Genomic DNA, 20,299 nt, shown 5'->3' on the forward strand with positions numbered 1-20,299 from the left:
AAAAAAAAGTTTAAAGAGGGACGCAGGGGCTAGGATACAAGTGTTGTAAGCCATGTTAAGAATATCGGTCTCAACCATGGAGAGACCTGGGATCCCAGAAGGTTTTAAGCAAGGAATAATATAAATTGGACCAGTCTCCTAAGTCGACCAATGCACCTACGGTATAGAGGACGAAGAAGAGAGGGCGAGAAGAGACCAGTCGACCACCGGAAGCAATCCTGGGAGGGACGGCGCCAGCCTACGTTTGTGGGGGTGGAACTGGAGCGAGGTGGGTACATGCGAGAAATATTTAAGATGGAAATTGATGGGACCTGATGATGAATTAAATGTGAGACGTGAGGAAAAAGGAAGGGTCTAGCCTATGGAGGGACACCGGCACCATTTTCCCACCAGGGTCCGGCAAAGGAAGAATTCACAAGAAAGCTGTGAGGTCAGTCTTCGAAATGACCACCTTTGAAGTGTCTCGAAACATTCACATGGAATAGCCACGTAGTTGGCTACTTGGTAAGTGAACATGGAATACAAAACAATGCCTGATTTGCAAATAAGAGGAGTCATCGCACGGGCATGGGTGGGGCTGCCCGGGGAAAAGGAGGCCCTAAGACAACCCTGGATGACCGCCGCCCCCCCTCGCCAGCTGCCCTTACGGTCGTGGAGCCAGAGCGGGGACAGCCTTAGGAGGAAGGAAGTCGGGTGGACACAGGGGCATGGAACCTTCAAGAAATAGGTTGAGAGGTTGACAGAGAGCTGGAAAGAAAGCATAGGCATCTACAGAAAGGGAAACGAAAGCCATGCATATTGAGACGCGCCCTTTCGGTGACATGACTAACGGGAATCGGTCTAGCACGAGGAGTGTTACCCCATTCAAACGAGACTCACAAGCAGCAGAGGGCTGCTTAACTTTAAACAGAAAAGTAAACTCTCAGACCGAACCCCTTCTTTTCACAGATGCAGAAATCCCAGAGGGGCAGTGACTTGCCCGCAGTATCCCCCGCCAGCCAGGTCGCAGGGCCAGGAGGTGAACCGAGGCTCTCTGGCCACACCTCCCCTTCCTCGGCCCCTTCCCCCCACACCCTGGGAGGCCTCTCGCTGCTTCTCGGCAGGGCTGGCTCCCAGAAACCCAGTACTGTGCCTTGGGCACATTCAGCTCCCATCCGGAGCATGAAAACGCACTCCACAGACCCAAAGTCGTCTGGGCTAAGTAGAAGCACCCTTTGGTGGCCCGTGCTTACCTCTTTGATCGTGGTGTTTCTTCCCCTCCATGAAAACCACCACCTTCCGCCCTTTCTGGGCATCTTATCCCTCACGAGAGCTTCCACAGTGGCCTGTTTTAAACGGATGGGAACATAAATAATGGAACCAAAAAAAAAAAGATCCACTCAGCACAGTCAAACCAAAAGACGCACGCATGCAAACCAAAGGAAGATTAAAAAAAAAAAAAAAAAAAAAAAAAGAAGAAGAAGAAAGAAAATCAGAGAAAACACGACATACTCTTCGTGGCTGAAAAATTTCCGAGAAGCAAAACCTAATGGCGTCCAAAATTGCATGAAGATAACTTAAGCACGAAGACTTAAGAAGATGGTGAAGGGATAAACAAACAACAAATAAAAATAAAACACAACATGACGACAACAACAAAAAAAAAGAAAGCATTGAAAATCATTAGTGATTAGTACGACCAGAAGTTTGCAAATTAAAGTGATCTACGGGTTAACATACCGTTACTCTCAACATGATGAGTATAAAATAAAAAATGAAATGACCGACATGACGTATAGGGTAAAAAACCGTTTTTAAACAAACAAAAATAAATAAATAAAATGCACAGGATCTCTTTAGTGAATGTAAATTGCCAAATTTTGACCGACTGAACCTGAGTAGATGCACTGGGGTCAAAACCTCACGTATTAACAAGAAAACTCATACACTTGCCCTAAAGAAATGAGCATTTAATGGGGGAAGATCAAATAATAATTCATTATTTTCTAAGTATTTGCAAAGAAGAAAATATCCATCTTGAGGCAAATCCCAGCACCAGGGAAAGGGTTCACGGAACTATCAGGGAATCATCACCCCCGCTAGTAATGAAAAAACAGTTTATGTCTTTCAGCCAAACAGACTGCAGGTAAGCAGAAAGAGAAATCATTCACATGTTTCGCCTGAAGCGTGCTTCTTTCGGTCATTTAAAGATCCCTACCTGATACGAAAGAAACTCCTAATATACCAAAAAGCAAATCCTTCATAACCTAGTCACAAAGAGGATAATTCGTACAGATGTTGATTTCCCCATTCGTCCTAAATTCATCCATAAACGTAACAAAATCCCAATTAAAACAAAAAAAAAAACAGACTACCAGGATTATCTTCGTACCTAGACAAAGTGATTCTAAAGTTCATTTATAAAACAAAAAGATCCCAGAAAATTCATAGACAGAAGAGTATTAAGTAGGTCCAAGCCGCACTGGATATTAAAATACGTTTAAAAGCTACAGTAGGGGCGCCTGGGTGGCACAGTCGGTTAAGCGTCCGACTTCAGCCAGGTCACGATCTCGCGGTCCGTGGGTTCGAGCCCCGCGTCGGGCTCTGGGCTGATGGCTCGGAGCCTGGAGCCTGTTTCCGATTCTGTGTCTCCCTCTCTCTCTGCCCCTCCCCCGTTCATGCTCTGTCTCTCTCTGTCCCAAAAATAAATAAAAAACGTTGAAAAAAAAAAATTTAAAAGCTACAGTAATTAAAACAGTGTTATGTTGGTACGTGAGTAAACATATAGATGGAACAGAAGAGTCCGGAAATGAACCTAAATCCATAAACAAACGGAATACATGCTGTGGCTGTAACTGCCTAGCAGTGGGGGAAAGAGTCATCTAACAAAAGGTACTGAGATACTTAGGTAGCTACGCCAGACCCAGTTACTTGATGCTCTGGGCACATCATCCCCTTTCTTTCTTGCCAACAAATCTAAAACCCTGTTCAAGAATCAGGTGCAGTATGTTCTGACCTCGGTTGGTCTACGTCAGTCATAGTCACTGTTTTGCCCGCAACCGCTTTGGAGGTGATCACGTGACCAAGTGGTAGCCAGTGAAAAGTGAGAAATCTGTCTCCATCCTTCCTATTTGGGAGGTGGCTGTTTGAGAAGACGATGTGGGGGGACAGTCGCCTTGTGAACATAAAGGGAAAGCCAAGAAAATCACGGAGAAGCTAACCCAAATTCATCAAGCCTGAAACTACCAACCTCTAAGACTCTTACTGAGTCGGATAAGAAACCCCTATTATTTAAGCTACTTGTAGTCATTCTGTTTTCTACAAGCAAAGCATCCTGATGCGATAACCAACTGGGAAAAAAAAAAAAACAAAAAACAAAAAAACTGATTTTGGTTCCCGATACCTCTCTCACTCTCAGAATAAAACCCAGACCGGTCAAAGATTTAAGAAAATACTAGGAAACAAGATGGTCTATTTTCCCAAGTTTTGCAAATGAGAAAGCAGGGCCGTTCAAGGGTGATACGAGACCATAAAAGACAGACAAAGTCTACATGTAAAATGAATTCTATATTAATAAACACAATAAGCAGGGTGGAAAACTTACTGACAGCTCGTAAAAAGACTTAGGATGTGTATCACAAAGACTAAGTTTAGGGGCCACACGCACTCCTTCTGTGAGCTAACTCCTTTAAGGTAAAGGAAACTTCAACTGCATTGGTCATTTTTCTTACTGCTGTGTAAGAGCTGAGAAATGTAACATAAAAACGTATCCTGGGCCGGGGCTCCTGGGTGGCTCAGTCGGTCGAGTGTCCGTCCGACTTTGGCTCAGGTCACGATCTCACGGTTCGTGGGTTCGCATCCCGCATCGGGCTCCGAGCTGACAGCTCGGAACCTGAAGCCTGTTTTGGATTCTGTGTCTCCCTCTCTCACCCTGCCCCTCCCCTCCTCGCGCTCTGTCTCTCCCTGTCTCTCAAAAATAAATAAATGTAAAAAAAAAAAATTTTTTTTTTTTAAATGTATCCTGGGCCACGGATACCAAGGAACCAGGCGGGGACCAAAGAAAACCAGCAAGGGAAACGTGACCTCAGACAAAGTACCACCACCGACGAGGTCGCAGTCTCCAAATCCCAAAACGCCTCCCCACGCAGGCACGTGCGTGTGCAGGAAGGGGTGAGCACGGACTCAACAAAGTCAGAGGAGACTCTTCGAGAACCTCAGATATCGGAACTAGCTGATCTGCTACAACACCAAATGGCACAAAACACTTGCTAAGCGGACGAGGGAGACAAGGGGAGGCACGGTGTTGGCAGCACGAAGAATGTATAATCCAGCAGGAAGACGCAACGCTGGAAAACTGATCAATTCCAAGCCCAGTGTGCAGCGGGTCCCGAGGGGAGCGTGAGAGCATGCTGGGCCACGGGAGTCCACCTGCCCTTCTAACCCTGCCTCCTCCTTGCGGCCATCACGCCGCCTCGGGTGGCTTAGGAACCGCCAGACCCTGCCCGCTCCCCGCTTGGGCCGCTCGGCCCCGGGGCCTGCTTCCTGGCTGAGCGGCACCAACACCCCCAGCGTCTGATGCGCCGTCTCCCTGCACCCAAACTGCCACCTGCTCCAGCCCTTCTCTCTCGTCCCCTCGTCATCCCTGGGCTCTGACATCCGGGCAGCCACCTGCCCACCCCCCGCTGTGTCCCTAGCGCAGCAGGTGTCGGGAGAGGAACCCTGGGGGCAGGATTTGATCTGGAACCGGCAGGACTGGGAGGTCTCGCCCTGATAAAGGAGGGGAAGGCCACTCCGCGTGCCGTGCGAGAGAGGCGGACTCCACGAACTCCGAAAGGACGTCATGTGATGAACTTTGTGGTGCTACGAGAACGGTTACGTTCCAACCACCCAGAGGAGTCTCCCCGTCGCTTGCAGGGCCGCCTCTTCTTCCTCGTGTTAAAGCTCACCTTTGGCAAAGGCTTCTGGAAGGCCTGCATCGCCAGGAGCAGAGGGGCCGCCGTTGTCCAGTTATAATATCTGACGGGAGAAAAGGAAACAGATGTCAAAGATCAAGGCTCACGCTGCAAGGTCTTACGAGCGTCATGAGACAAGAGTCGTGGAAAGTTCTGGAACTCCAGCTGGGTCCCCAACAGGCCAACACCCTAGCCCTCCCCCTCACGCCCCTCCCCGGCAGGGCCCCTCGTCCCGCTGACCCCACAGCAGCCAGTCCCAGGGGCCAAGCACAGCCAGGCAGGCGCGGTGGCCACGGTGCCACCAACGTGCCTGTGGCATTTCTTGCCACGTTTCATAAAAAAGGCAACCAGGTACCCCAACTTAATACCTAAACACCCTTGACTTCCCCTCAGGGAGGAAAGCTTACCAACAGGCTACAAAAACACCTGCACGGCCCGTGACCTCAGACACCCAAGCCGGGGGAGGTACGCGGTCTATTCTGTTCCCGCCTACGTACTACACAGGCCTGAGGCCCAGGGGCCAAGTGCTGAGACTGGACACGTTCCGTAATAAAACTAGGTAACACCACAGGATTGTGCCGCTAGTGAAGAGCTAATAATAAACTGGAACGAAGACCTCGTTTTACATCTCCGAGGTTTATACGCCGTCGCCATCTCTGCATCTGAAAAAGTGCGCTTCCCACAGCGTGGCGTGACGGCCAAAACGACCTCCCAGAGGAACCTACTTGTTCCCGATCTTCACCACAAGATTGGGGTCGTCAATGAGAGCTGGGTTGTCCACAAACTGCTGATACGACACGGCTTGTTCCAGAAACGCATCTGTGAAGGCAATCGTAGGGAATAAGGAGAAAATATAAGGAACGTTCGTGAAGGCCAGTAGGCTCGCTTTTCACGCACTCGCTCGCTCGCAAGTGTCTTCCAGCCGTATAGACAATTCTTCCACTGCGCTTGGAAAGGGGCTTCAGTTAGTTCTGGGGACGGGGCCTGTGCAGAAACAAAGGCAGGCTGGGAGCAGTCGGAGGGGTCGGGGAAGCGTACCCGCAGGCAGCGAGGCCGGGAGCAGGTGTGTGGAAAAGACGTTTACATACGCGGGTGCATCCGCGGAAACAGCTGAAGGGTAAGCGGGCTCGGAAACCAGGCCACTCAGCTTATCAGTCACGCTTATTGGCGTGAGCTTGTAGTGAGCTCGTACTTCGCCCCCCCAAACCTCGGTTCCCTCGTCTGTAACGTGGGGATCGGAACCACGCCTGCTTCCTCGGGGGCTATGAGGCGGGACAAGGTCATGCACGGAAAGCACGGCATCCTGAAGGGCTCACTCACCTGTTGCAAGCGCCGGAGGCGGCGTGAGACCTGCCCGCCCAGGCCCACCGCGCTCCGAGAGGCGGGAAGGCCACCGGGTCAGGAGGCCCTGGACCTCAGCCCTGACTCCGGCTTCTAGAACGAGCTCTGACCCAAAGCCCTGGTTTCCACTCGAGGTCCCCCATTCAGCTGGGCCACGTCTTGAGCCTAGATGAGGGCTGTGACCACCTCTGTAACCCTAATTTGTTCCTACCCTTTCCCTCGGGGGGCCCTGTATCCCCCGAACGAAACCAGGACCCAGGAGACCCGGGACACTGAGAGTCACCCCATCCAGCAGAAAAAAAACAAACCCTGGTCATGATGCCAACTCGGAGTGCCCACAACACGGATCTTTGGAATCCTGATTCATATCACCAGCTACTCTCCTCGCGGACTCCCGGCCATGGGAATCTGGCCTCATCTGTACGGACCCCCGTGAGATGACGGTGGGGGCGAGTGTACCACAGAGGGGGTACCACCGACACCAGCCTCCTCCCACCCCTTCCCCGCGCACAGAGTGCTCCCCGCTTCGGGGCTTCAGAGTGGCCGGTGCCCGAGATCCGGAAACATAGTGTGGCTGGTTATTAGACGGGGAGGGGGCCTGAGAAAGACTTCCTGTAATGGACCCGGCCAGCTGGGTCACATTAAGCAACTTCTTTCAGTCCATCACCAGCTGCCGGATCCGCCGGTTCAGGTTCCAGAATAAAGGGCCCCAGCCTCGCGGAGAAACTCACGAAGCCCTGAAGGGACCTGAGGACGGAGACAGGGGTCTAGGATGGCTTCTCAGGGCAGGAAGGGGAGATGATGGCTTCTGAGCGCCAAGGGTTGAAGTGCACACCCTCACCTGCCGGAAAGCACCACCCCCGGGGAGGGGGGTGGGGTGGGGCGTGATGAAGAAGAACAGTGGAGGTAGGAGGAGTGGCGTGAACGACAGAGCCCTCCGGTAGGCCAACTGCAAGCCGGCAACATTTGGGCCTTGAGCGACAATGAGTCACTTGCCCTACCCCTGAGGCAGCCAAGCGGAAGGCGACCTTGGACGGAACTAGAGAAGCCCAAGCTTCCGGACGTTGCGGCCGGTGGCCACCAGGGGGCGCCCGTGGCTCAAAGACGGGCTCCGAGGCCAGGCTCTGGGGCCGCGCTACCTTTGGTTATCTCCCTGTTGTCGCTGAGGCCTCCGCAGAGGGAGATGGCGATGGACGGCAGGTCCCTCGGGCTGTCCGAGGTGCTCTCCACGCCGCTGTCGATACCAGAGCTGCCCACGGACTGCGGGGACTGGTTGGCCGACCGGGCGCCGTTGTCGCTGGTGTGTCTGGCCAGCCCGGAAGGCTCTCCGCTGGAAGGACAGGGGAGAGACTGTGACATCGAGGACATCAAAACGACTCCCGCCACACGACAGCCCTCGAAGGAGCACAGGAGGTCACCTCAGGACCACGACAGAGAAAGGCAGGCTCAACGAATCACCTTTGGAGGGAAACAATTATTTTAGCCTCCTGGGGTCCCCTCCCAAAGCCATGGGAAACGAACTGAGGAGAAGGCACGCTGTCCTAAGAGGCCACGGGACCGCCCAGGGGCCAGCCCTCCCTGCAAATCCCAGAACCGAACAGGGGCCCCGAGGGCCACGGGAGAACCTCTCCTGGGGAGGGAACCTCTCCCAGGGGGTGGCTGCCCGCTCTTGGCCACCGGTTCAGGGTGTGGGCCACACTGCCCGCTGCGACACGACCGTGGGTGTCACCGCGGGAGCCAGCCGCGAGCTTGCGTTCCTTTCCGAAGGTGGGAAGCCAGCCGCACGGAGACCCCCATGCGCGTCTCCAGGGGAAGCCCACTGTCGTTACCAGTTGCTTCTCACGGTAAAATCTGAGCCTCCCACTGCCTTTTCTCCCTCGCTCCTTAGTCAGCCATGAAGGAGGAAACCAGACTCACACAGAGTCACCTAGACAACGGTAAGAGGAGTGAAAATAAATCTTACTTTTTGGGAAAATACAGCGCAGCCACTTCCGGGTCCATATCGGTGAGGTCGTCCAAGTAGACGCCGTCGGCACCAAGGTGTCGGCTTCGTTTGTCTGCAAGAGCAAACGGGCCAGGTCAGAACAGCGACCTTCCGGAAGCGCGGACTTCTGAGGCGCACCAGACGGCACTTAAAGCGCAATGTGCAACTGTGCTCACAAGCGGCCCCCCGGCCCAAGAGCACACGGGTCAGAAGTCAGCGGCCCGACTCCAGACGCCGAGTGACCCCAGTGCGCACGTGACCCCATCACCGCCAAGCGTGTGACCCTGACCAAGTTCTGTCGCCCTGCGGCGTCTCTGTCCCCCCGCGTGCGAAGCGCCTGAAGGGTACTAGGTGCACCGTGCGCTGAAGCGATTCCTGTCGTCATCCTCATTAGCATCACATGATGAAGGCACTCATGACGCAGGCCCTTCTCTGGGCCAGGACTCCCGGGGACGGCAGCCGAAACGGTGCAGGGCCGGTCGCGGTGCACCAGGGCCGCAGACCCCCTGCCCACCTCTGCCAGGGTGTCACGTCACCGGCTCACACACGTCCGGAAAACCGCACAAGGCTGCGCGGTTACCAGATCAGGCGTGACGTCAGCGCTTCCGGGTAGGCAGCTGGGTGTGTCTTAAGAGAGCAATTATGGAGCACCGACTGTGTGCCAGCCACCATTCTGAGCGCAGGGGACACAAAAGGAAACCAGACCAAAAGAGTCTTGGCCTCACAGAGCATGTATACGCGAGGAGGGGCGTTCCCGGCAAAAACGGGCCAACACCCAAATGCTCATCGGACGCAGGGATAACGCGGCGCTTGCGGCAACGAAACCAGGGCAACGTGCTAGACCGAAACCCGGGGCAGGGGGAGAGGGGACCAGGATGAGCTCCCTAATCAACTTCCTACATAGCCCCAAGTGTGTGAAAAAGACTGCATCCCCGTGGATCCCAGCACCCCGATCTACAAAGTGAGGGGGCTCACTGCACCGCCCCCAACGGCTCCTTTCGTCTGATTGTCTATAACTCAATTCTGATACTTTAACACCTTCAGCAAAAGGGCACAAACTGAACGCGACGGCTGTCCCGGTCCAGCACCCACCTTGACATATTCGGAACAACCGAGAGAAGGAACCCAAGCGTGCAGACAGAGCACCAAGTTCACGCACAAGGAGCCAGCACACGCGGGCCTTCCCACCTTTTTTCCTGGAAGGAGAATCTGTCTTGCTCGCCATCGGGGCCACACTGGCAGACAGGGGCTTGGGGTCTTCAATCGCGGGTAAAGGCGGGGCCGCGGCTCCTAAGGCCTCGACATCATCTTCGTTCACACACTGCACGTCCGTTGGAGGCTTGCTCGACTCTAAACCGGGCGGCACGGGAGGCCTGGCCAGCGTCGGCGACTGGTCACTGAACGCATCTGAAGATTCACTCTGAACGGTCTGAAAGTGCGTCTTATCACAGACTTTCCTACCGTTTAATGGACTGCAGTCTTTCATCTTGTGTGGAGACTAGATCAGAAGGGCAGAGAGAGACAGACAGACGGACACAATGGTCAGAGCGTGGGCAAACAGGAAAACAGAGTCAGCTGGGGAAAAACAATCAACCAATTAAAGATCTGCAGAACTGTCCGCCCGTTTGACGGACATTTAAGCCTCGGAGCCACCCGGCGATTTCCATACCGGCCAAAAGATTCTAGAAAAACCAGACTATCCGTAGCAAATGAACTTTCATATATAACATCAGCTGCCAAAGAGAAGTCAGTGGGATTAGTAAAGGCCGACAGATACAAGAGGCTCAAATAAACGTCCACCAGTAGAACGGGAAGTATATTCATACGGCGGGTATTTTGCAGCAATGACAAGAGATGAATTACAACTACACACAACAACATGATGAGTGTTGTCAAACTAACCTCTGCTGTTAGAGCAGGGGGCTGTTTATCCTGCTGGGGGGTCAATCTGAATAGTAACTACAAAGGGTGGGGCTTCCAAGTTGCTGGTTAAGCCCCGCTTCTCCGTCTGGGTGCAAGTCCCGTGGATACATTCATAGTGTGAAAGTTTATTTTCTGCGCACTTATGATCTGGGCGTTTCTCTGGACGCATGTTATATTTTAATGACGTTTTACCCCCAAAACGTGAGTGAATAAGTAAAGATTTGGCGGTCGGTTCGCCTGAGTGGGAAACTAACATTTGATTCTACTTCTCCAAGGAGTTGCCAGTTCTGGAAAAGATTTATCCAAACAAAAACCAAAATGCAATTTGTGGGTTAGAGAGAGAAGGGAGGGTATTCGTTTCTGGACCCGGTCTCACAAGCCTCTAGCACAAATGAAAACAACACTACAGCACGTCTGCGGTTGGAAGCGTTTTGCCAGAAGAAGTGATGGGTTAGCATTTTCACGCCGTTTCTCCAGCAACAAATGACACGAGTTTGTAAAGATGGTTGGCTAGGTCAGCACTATAGCTTGTGGGCAGTGAAATCAGCATTTTTCTGTGAGAGCTAAATATAAACCCAGAAAAGGAAAGAATCCACAACTTTGCCCCAACAGACCTTTCCTGCAAAGGGTGTTGGTCTGGATTCTTCACAGGAGTGCTTTCAATGTTCACTCATTCATTCGTTCTTTCATTCGTTCATATGACAAATATTTACTGGGTTTACAAGACGCTCTAGCACGTTCTAAAGGCTTTATGATATTTTTTAAAAATTTGTAAAAATATTCTCAAGATTCTTTTAGTAGACTAGAATATGAAACAAAATTTCTCGAAAGAAAAGATTATGATGCCCATTTCACGTTCTTAGAAACCATCTTCGGTGTATGGCAGAACGGAGGCAGGGGGAGAAACTTACCTTTGCAGCCTGGGGCAATTCTCCCCAGAGCCAAAGCATTTCTAGGTTATTCTTCTGCACCGTCCTATCCACGGCCTTACTGACCAATTCCGAATCACTTTTAGGTGTTGAAGGTCGGGAGCCTGAAGGACTTAAGGAAACACAAATCCACGATTAGACTGGGAAGAGACACTTTTCTTAGATGTCTTCGGTCCACAATTCTACGGTTCCAACAGCCCAGAGAATGCACACAAGCTTCATGACATTCCCACCTGTGGCCACCAGGGGGCCACAGAACGCGCGGCAGGTGGAAGGCGCCTCCCAACGTGGGCCACCTGCCCGCCCTGCTGGCGAATTCCAAGAGGAGAAGGGGCATTTAGAAAGGAGAACTGAGGAAAAGGCAGATGACAATAGAAAGGGGGAAAAAAAGAGTTTGTTCTCACCTCGCAACCACCCATCTTTCCCCACCTCGCCCTCAGCTCACCTCCCCTGCGTTCTCCACGTCCAGACCCAGTCTGGTAGCTCTCAGCTGTGGAGGGGTCCCGCCTCTCTCAGACATGCCCCCATCCAATTCTACATTTAACACATTTACGAATCCGCGCTGGCTTCGAAAACAGGGAACTGTTTCGCGTGCCAACTTTGCCACAAATGCCGGATGCCAAAAATACACTCGCTTAGCGTGGCAGGAGCCTCTACGTGGAGGTTTTTACAAAATACGAGATCTTCCAGGAATCCGTCAAAGACCCACCCGTTTTGGCTAAGGCTCGGTCTGTAACAACATAGCCTGAGGCTGAATTCTCAGGCCAGCTTTTAAGTGGCTAGAACTTGTGTTCTCATCCCTCTATTTTCTGTATCTCTACTCTTTGGACGGGGACGAAGCCTTCCCTCTGTCCAGCCAAGAGTGACCGGCCACGAGTAATCACCTTAATCTATAAACTTCTCACAGCATCCTGAACGACATCCGGAGGAGAAAAACAGAACTCACTTAATCATCCCCTGCCTTTATTCTCCCACGTCATTTCCCCCAGCGTTAAACGATGATACTGCACGAAGCAGGGGACGACCCTCTTCCCCGGACCTTCCAGTCTTGTGAGCCACCACTCATAGCCATGCTTGGCCTCGCGGCCCTGAGTTCGAGTTCAACTCCAACCGAATACACCTTCCCGTCAGGACGAGGCGCGGTCGTGGACGAAACCCAACTTGTACGAAACCAACAGGGACCCTTCGTGGCCAAATCGGTCCCCAGCTCCGTCACCAAGCCATCTGGACCAGACTAACCACTCTCTCTCCCTCCTCCGTTTCACACTGAGGTGCTCATAGGCTGGTTCATCGCCCATGGCGCCCACTGCCCAGCAAACCATCTAAGCGGTACGTTGCCGTGGGGTGGCCCTCACGCTCTATTTCACCGGCACGTGTACTGGACGAGTGTATACAACGGGACGCGTCTCCCAACACACCAACACACCCTCTTCTGCCCTCTGGGAAGTGGTCCCACAAGAGGAAGCCGGAGCGCTCCCTACATCTGAGGGGTAATGTGCTCATCACCCTCCTACCTCTCTTGCTTCCCTCTGGTCCTACAATTACGTTTTTCCCCGAAGGGCCAATGGTCTTCGGGCACTGGTGTGTCCACAATTACGTATTCAACGTACGTGAGATCTGCAGAGGGGATGTCGTGGCCGCCAGCGTACCTACACAATCGTCATCACAGAAACAGCGCGCTGCGATCGGCTCCCTGTCCTCAACACCACTGCACCCAAATCTCACATCGTCCGCGTCACAAGCTCCTGCTGTTCGATTCTATCACATAAAATATGATCTCTATTTTGTTACAAAGTCCGTGGAACACGGAACTGTCTTACCCGCTGCGCTCAACGAAGTAAAGCCCTTGCCACTGAACTTGCCCTAGAGGAGGAGGGGGCCAGCAAATTTTGTCTGGGAAAGGCCAGAGAGCAAACGGCTCAAGCTTTGTGGGTTACGCGGTCTCTGTCACAACTGCCCAATCCTGCCACCGTGGCGCCAAACCGGCCCCGGACGACGCGGGAACGAACTGGCCTCGTGCCCACAACACCACGAGGACGGGTGGAGGGCCGCGTGTGGCCCCACCAGCTGCAGTCTGCCAACCCCTGCGCTAGGAAGAAGGCAAATGCTGACCACCGTTCTCTCGCGGCACCAACTCCAGAATCCCTGATATTCTGATCCTCTGATGGACGTCACAAGCCATAGGTTTCCAGAGAAGTATCCAAGGCTGCAAATCCGCATTCACAGAGAACCAAACCGGGCGTGGAAGCCGTAAGCTAGGAGTCCCTTCTCTCCCGCTCAACACGCCACACAAATGGCGGCACGTGGGCATCGCCGGCCTTTGCCCAAAGCATTTGGTGCGCAAACACGTGCACACGCTCTATGGGATCCAGGCTCACAGAAGGTGAACCGGGGAGAAGACTCCCAACGCCGAGGGTGACTGATGAGAAGAATGGTGGTTCCAAAGTTTCCCACCACCACATACTGGACTTTCAAGATCAAGGGCTGTTCAAAGCAGGAGGCTTACAAGGTCAATGACTGATCTTCATAAGTAATGCATTTATTAGCCACGTTAATAGTTTTCAGGATTCTGGCAGCCCCAATTAGGCAAGTCAGTTTTAACCGTTCACCGCTTCGGGTACTCTTTTTAAAATGGTCTCTCCTCCGCACATGTAACCCCCAAATAAAGCACCTCCTGAGACCTGATTCTTTACTCATGAAGAAAAACAGTTTCCCACATAGAACTTAATCATAGCTTCGCTGTTAAAGGTTATAAAGTAAGCCATGTAGGTCCACCATGTAGCTTAGAGTATGGGCGACACGGAGGGAAGGAGGCCGAAATCGCAGACCACGGCATCCGAGGAATATACAAACCTATATAATCCGAAACCTTAAGATCCCCCTGTGCTAGTCTCTGAAATTCCATTCTAGAAATGTTGTGGAAACATGACTCCATTATTCAGGAAGTCTAAAAAGCTATTTATAGGAGTTATAATAACTTCCCCTATACTAAAGATCTTATAAACTTATTTGCTGAACAACCCTCGAGACAAAAGAAGGATCATGTTCCCAACTTTTATTTCATTATTCTGTTTTGCACAGCACTCCACAAAATTAGGAAGGACTCTCTGCTTAATCACTACTAATGCGCAGAGAATCAAATTTAGTAGCGAAAAAAAACATCTAATAATCTACAAATGCTTAAAAACATCGAAGGAAAATAATCATCTCTGTGTATTTGCTTCATAAGTAATTCGGTTAGTCGAATAGATTTGTAAGCGTTAGATCAAAATTTTCACTTGCGTGACCTCTACGGGTTTTCTGCATAAGTAATTTGGTCAATGGTAAACAGACTTTTACGTAAGAGTTAGAGCACAATTTTTATTAGGGAAGACATCCAAGTGGGGAAAAAAGCCCCTCTACCTTTCCGAAGCATAGAAGTGGGAAGGCCGTGAAGGACAAGAGCTAGAAAGGCCTCCCTCGGCCACAACTGCCAGGCGGGGGGCAGTCCCTTGGCAATCTATCAGGCTGCTGGATACCACGTGATAGACATTAAAAGAAAGAAAAATCATAGGTCAATTAAATTACATTTCATATAAATTCTTTGACTAACTCTCCACAATAACATTTGTAAGACAATGAACATACTTAGGCATCCGACTACCGCAGAGGACTAGGGGACGAGCTGTTGAAATCACTAGGAAATCAACATGAATTTTTTGCACCACAAGAACAGGAAACTGCTAAAAGACTCATTTCACTTTCTCTTTCATCCTTCTGCCCATAAAAGACTGTTTTTCTCTGGTCAGAATTTAGTGCTTGATCAAGCTGCATACACCAAAGACTTGATCATCTCTGCTGCCAGCCGTCTCTTTAAAGAAAAGAAAATGCGTAATTCCAAGTATGGAAATGCATCTATTTATCCTAATTTGTAATTGCATTTGACAGCAGTCAGACCCACATGATCTGACATGGTCGCTGTTCTGGATTCAGACAGGAAAACGTGAGAGACAGAGAAACATTCCCAGGGTTGAGTTTAAAACATTTGTTTTGGGACGCCTGGATGGCTCAGCCGGTTGAGCGACCGACTTCAGCTCAGGTCACGATTTCATGGTTCGTGAGTTCAAGCCCCCGCATTATGCTCGCTGCTGTGAACACAGAGCCTGGAGCCTGCTTTGGGTCCTCTGTCTCCCTCCCTCTCAATCCTTCCCCCGCTCACTCACCCTCTCAAAAATAAACAAAAAATAAAATAAAACACTTCTTTTAAATTCTTAAAATGAATGCAGAGCGTTTGAACAGATTTTTCAACCCCTTAGTGGTTTCTAAGTATTCCACATAGTTGTCTTTCTAAAGTACCATGCTTTTCCCTTAGGGTTCATCTCCACAGATCTAGGGGGACAATGGAGGAGGTTCCAGAAAGGTCTAACATCTGCACTGTCCATCACGACAGCCACAAGCCACACGTGGCTACCTAGCACTTGAAATAGGACGCGTCCCAACTGAGATGGTCCACACATGTGAAATTCACAATGATCTTACACATTGCGAAATACCTCGTTAATAACTTTCTGAAAACTAGTTATTTGATGATGTTTTGGATATGCTGGGTCAAAGGAAATATACAAAAATTAACTTCATCAGTTTCAACCTTTTAAGGATGGCTCCTAGATTATTATAAATGACATACGGAGCTGGCATTATGCTTCTATTGCACGGGGCTGGTCTGCAGACAGACCCCCACAGGGAGGCCTCACAGGCCCCCAGCCCCACCCTGGTGACTAACACTCACGGTCATGGTCCTGGCTGGAAACCAGGTATGGGACACATCTATTTTTCTGTGACTTCGACCCCAGTGCATGCTGCTGACTGTGCTGTGGCATCAGCAAGGTCACTCTAGTCAAACTTGAACCAGGAGTGTGTTTGGCAGACTCTGGAAGGCAGGGAGGCAGGAAGCCTTTGTGACAGGGGCTCCTACACTTTCACTAGAAACTAGAAGTACCTCCAACACATTAGGAACAAGAATAATCCAAGGAAGTCATCAGTTCGCACATTTGAGACTTTTTTCCCCCAGTGGCCCTCCCTCCACCGTGAAATTTCAACCCCATGGCCAGACTGTGCAACTGCTTATGTGCTGTGGCCCTTCAGAGGCCACGAGCCATTATAACATCTAAGAAGTCTGTGCTGCCCAGGAGCCAATTTTTTGGTCTCAGTGGGGGTGAGACCATCCCTGCTGAGGACACACGGTTTCCATCTGTCCCCTCCCCAGTTCTTCTGAGAAGTGCTCAGAGGGGCTCACATGCTCTCCGAGTTGGCACTGACAGAAGTCTCTGGAGTCTTCGGGAGGGCAACCTGCACAGGGAGCAGGTCTGGTCCTCCAAGTTTATACCGGATTCTAGGGTGACGTCAGACTTCTTCTCAGGGAAATAAATACCCTTGAATTCGGCAGAAGGCATTAAGCATGAGGACAGGGCATCATTCTAACAGCCCAGAACCACCTCGGGGGCTCCTGGAGCGACAGCTGTGTTCCTGAACCTTATCTGAGAGCTAAGTGTCAGGAAAGGCTCAGTCACCTGTTCTCTCCCACTGACACTTAGCACCGAGTAACTTAAGTGGTCTTTCCTTCAACGTCACCTATGGGGAGCCCAGAGCCACGTTGGCAGTTTGACTGGGATATCAGATAGAAGTTTCCGGTCTGCCCATGTCCTTTTTCGATCCTGATCCGTACCTCCTACTCTAAACGGCCTTTTTTCACTTTTTACGTCCACTTCACTCTTTTATTAAACACACCTCCTATAACTGACTTCAAATCCTCTGGACGAGGGTGCGCGAACGCACACGCTTTCCCCCAGCAACCTACCTTGCGCTGGGTGACCACTCTCTATCAGAATTAGGGTACGATGCTGACTGAGGGTAAGTCATGATGGGGGAAGGGTTTTCCTTAGAAACCTCTTCTTGGAATGCAGATAGATCATTAGGAAGAGTTCTGGAGGAAAAAAAGAGAAGACGAAAGTCAAGGAACTATTAGTGATACATTCATCACACTAAAGGCAAGTTTCCATTTCATACCAATTATCTCTCAATTGTTTATGGAGTAACATGACCTCCTTCTACCACCCGGGTATACTGCGGGCAGTAGAGAGGGAAAAAGTGAGACAGAGACACATATAAATGTGTTTCGTGCGTTGGCCGAATTGCAAATGTAAAGTGACTGTATTCAAGCACCTGGACTGACAGACGTGTGTGATGGTTACACAGCCTGCTGTATACACTGTGACACCAAAACGAGACCCAGGAGGCTGTCAAGGTCTCGCTGTGCACGGGTGGGACTGCCGAATAACTGAATGACCACACACGGATAATGCTTCATCCAGCAGAACAAATACGTGATAGAGACCAAAGGAATCTTATAACTGCAAAATGATTGCAGATCTGCCTTGTTTCAGGTAGAATGCCTTCATTAAAAAAATAGGACGCGCTATTTCACTCACGCGGAGGCCATCTGTCCGTATGTTTGGTGTTCCCTGAGGTATCTATCACCAACCAAGTTCTGGAATGAAAAGCCACACAGGCATGGCAACTATAATAAGCCCAGCCACCAGCTTCTGAGCCTGCAGCAGATTAGAGGCTATAGTTAGGAAAAGGGACATTGCCAATTTGCCTGTATTTTTAGCCAAGAAAAAAAAAATAATGTCCTATTTTGAATAATGAAGCAGAGGGATACTCCTGATGTCCCTTATCCCTTCTTGATGCTAATAAGATACAAGAACAGTCATCAAAAATGATACCAAATGACATAAAAGTCTGAACCATCAAGCTCCCTTACAAAGGAGTTTTTCTCTTTGAAAACTGGCGGTTGTCACCAAAATAGTAACACACAGAAGCACAATGTCACTGCACTGTCAAAAGCAAAGCAAAGTCAAACAAGATGACCATTAAACCTTGGGCCTAATCAAAATTGAAAACGGGGAAGTCTGTTTGGAGGGAAAACTGGCCATGTTCTACACGCGCTTGTAACCTGAAGTCTATCACAGATCAGGCCCTAGCTAGAAGCCAGTCCGACTGCCGGGAACACAACCGGCGTCCAGATAAGAGCAGGCAGGTTCTGGGGTATCTGGGTGGCTCAGTTGGTTAAGTGTCCGACTCTTGATTTCGGCTCAGGTCATGATCTCACGGATCGAGCCCTGCGTCGGGCTCTGCGTAGACAGAGCAGAGCCTGCTTGGGATTCTCTCTCTCCCTTTCTCTCAGCCTCTCTCTCTCTCTCTCTCTAAATAAATTTAAAAAATAAAAAAAAATAAAGAGTACACAGGTCAGGTTCTGAAACTATGGTTTGGTGCAGTAAGTATTAGTTTGCTCAGTCCTCTGTTCCTTGGCTCTGTCCTAGAGGTCGAAGTTACCAGACGAGGAGGTCTGATATGACCAGCTGCCTCAAATCTCTCTGCTACTTTAAGGCTGGGTCCACAGAATTCTAAAACTCCATCTAAAATGGGGCTCCTGGGTGGCTCAGCCGGTTAAACGGCCGACTTCGGCTCAGGTCACGATCTCACGGTTCACAAGTTCAAGCCCCGTGTCGGGCTCTGTGCTGACAGCTCAGGGCCTGGAGCCTGCCTCGGATTCTGTGTCTCCTCCTCGCTCTCTGCCCCTGCCCTGCTCACGTTCTGTCTCTCTCTCTCAAAAACGAATTAAAAAACACTGAAAAAAAAATGTGTTTTAAACTCCATCTAAAATACATTACCATAAGAATAAGGAATTCTGGGGAAAAAAAAAAGAGTTTGTAAGAATCATCTTAAAAAGTCAACGCGCCCGACTCGGACACAGGTCCTGCCTCTTGAGAGCACTTACCTACTGCCGTCTGGCGGGTCGGCCTCCTCGTCGGAGCTCATCTCTATGGGAAACATGTCTTCGTCCTCAGATGTGTTCATGTTGTCGTCTCTTTTCAGGGTGTCCAGCTGGGACTTTCTCCTCCTTTTTCTTCTCTTCTTCACTAAAGAGCCGCTCGAAGGGGCCTCACTGGGAGGTGAGGCCTGGGCTGACGTGCTGGGGTCCAGGGTTCGGAGCCGATCTACCGAGCTCCTTTTCAACTGGCACTCCATGTGGGCGGCTCCGTCCGACAGGATAGGGGAGGTGGCCAGGTACATGGGGATCACTTCCTACGGGACAAAATCGTTTTCGGAGTCTCATGAATTGGGGCATAAGGAGCAGGAAGGATGCTGCCAAAGGCCGGCCAGGGTCCCTGTAGGAGCCTGAGCGCCCCTGGCGAGGGCCATGCGGGGCAGGCCGGCTGGACGCCACGTCTGGGGGGTGCGGCGGCCAGACCTGATAGCCGACCACAAAGTCAACGAGGCATTAAATGCCATTTGTACCGAATCCTGCGTTTTCCTACTTGTAACAAAGCAAGGTACTTAGTGACTTCAGGCCACCAAAAGCCAGCTGTGTTTGAAATATCTAAAGCAAAGAGGAGAAAAGGGGCTTTGAGGCATTATATCACCCTGGGATCTGGACTCAATTTTGCATTTCAGTGTGGGTAAGTGTGTGCGTGCATGCTTGTGTGCAAAAGGGAGAAACAATGTGTATGTATTTTTTCATACGCACTGAATGAAGATGACAGTAATTAAAAAAAAAAAAGAAAAAAAACACCTGACAGCCGCCATCCCCAAACCTGCCGACAAAGAGAGCACATCCTGGCACGTAGCTGATGATTCGATACTGACTCTCTTCTTAAAAGCAAAAGGGAAAAACACACAGCCTGTCAATTTAACAGTCGTTTAACAATGATTTGGCAGTTTTTAAAAAACTGTAAAGATCATTGTATTAACGAATGACTTATTTATTATGCGACACTCAGTAACAAGAAGTAAAGAACATACATACACAGGGGCGCCTGGGTGGCTCGGTCGGTTAAGCATCAGACTTCAGCTCAGGTCATGATCTCACAGCTGGTGAGTTCGAGCCCTGCCTCCAGCTCTGAGCTGACAGCCTGGAGCCCGCTTCAGATTCTGTCTGTCTGTCTGTCTGTCTCTCTCTCTCTCTCTCTCTCTCAAAGAGGTTTAGAGGACATCCGATGTGCTGCACATATACAATGAACATCTCAGGGCCGAAGCCTCGGGCTGGGAGGGGAGAGGTCATCTCAGCCAGCCGCGCAGTGGGCCAAAGTCGAAATGTGGATGGCCTTGAGATGGGGTTAAGAGCAAAGAAGGGTCCACAGGCTGGATAG

The 20,299-nt window shown here is 50.6% G+C and overlaps 1 protein-coding gene across 3 annotated transcripts in view; it reads right to left on the reverse strand.

The window, feature by feature from the left end:
• LPIN1 (lipin 1) overlaps positions 1 to 20,299 on the reverse strand; it is a 130,665-nt gene that overhangs the window by 31,247 nt on the left and 79,119 nt on the right. For 2 of the 3 annotated variants that reach the window (XM_030311623.1, XM_030311625.1), the window contains 10 exons: positions 18,928 to 19,235; positions 16,945 to 17,070; positions 14,511 to 14,618; positions 11,091 to 11,220; positions 9,445 to 9,754; positions 8,236 to 8,329; positions 7,412 to 7,602; positions 5,657 to 5,750; positions 4,926 to 4,995; positions 1,233 to 1,325 (listed from right to left, as the gene is read on the reverse strand). In XM_030311623.1, coding sequence (XP_030167483.1) covers positions 1,233 to 1,325; positions 4,926 to 4,995; positions 5,657 to 5,750; positions 7,412 to 7,602; positions 8,236 to 8,329; positions 9,445 to 9,754; positions 11,091 to 11,220; positions 14,511 to 14,618; positions 16,945 to 17,070; positions 18,928 to 19,235 — 1,524 coding nt within the window. The remainder of the gene's footprint in view (positions 1 to 1,232; positions 1,326 to 4,925; positions 4,996 to 5,656; positions 5,751 to 7,411; positions 7,603 to 8,235; positions 8,330 to 9,444; positions 9,755 to 11,090; positions 11,221 to 14,510; positions 14,619 to 16,944; positions 17,071 to 18,927; positions 19,236 to 20,299) is intronic. The other variant, XM_030311624.1, reaches the window with a different exon arrangement.

This window comes from Lynx canadensis, chromosome A3 (genome assembly GCF_007474595.2).
Source record: "Lynx canadensis isolate LIC74 chromosome A3, mLynCan4.pri.v2, whole genome shotgun sequence".
NCBI lineage: Eukaryota > Metazoa > Chordata > Mammalia > Carnivora > Felidae > Lynx > Lynx canadensis.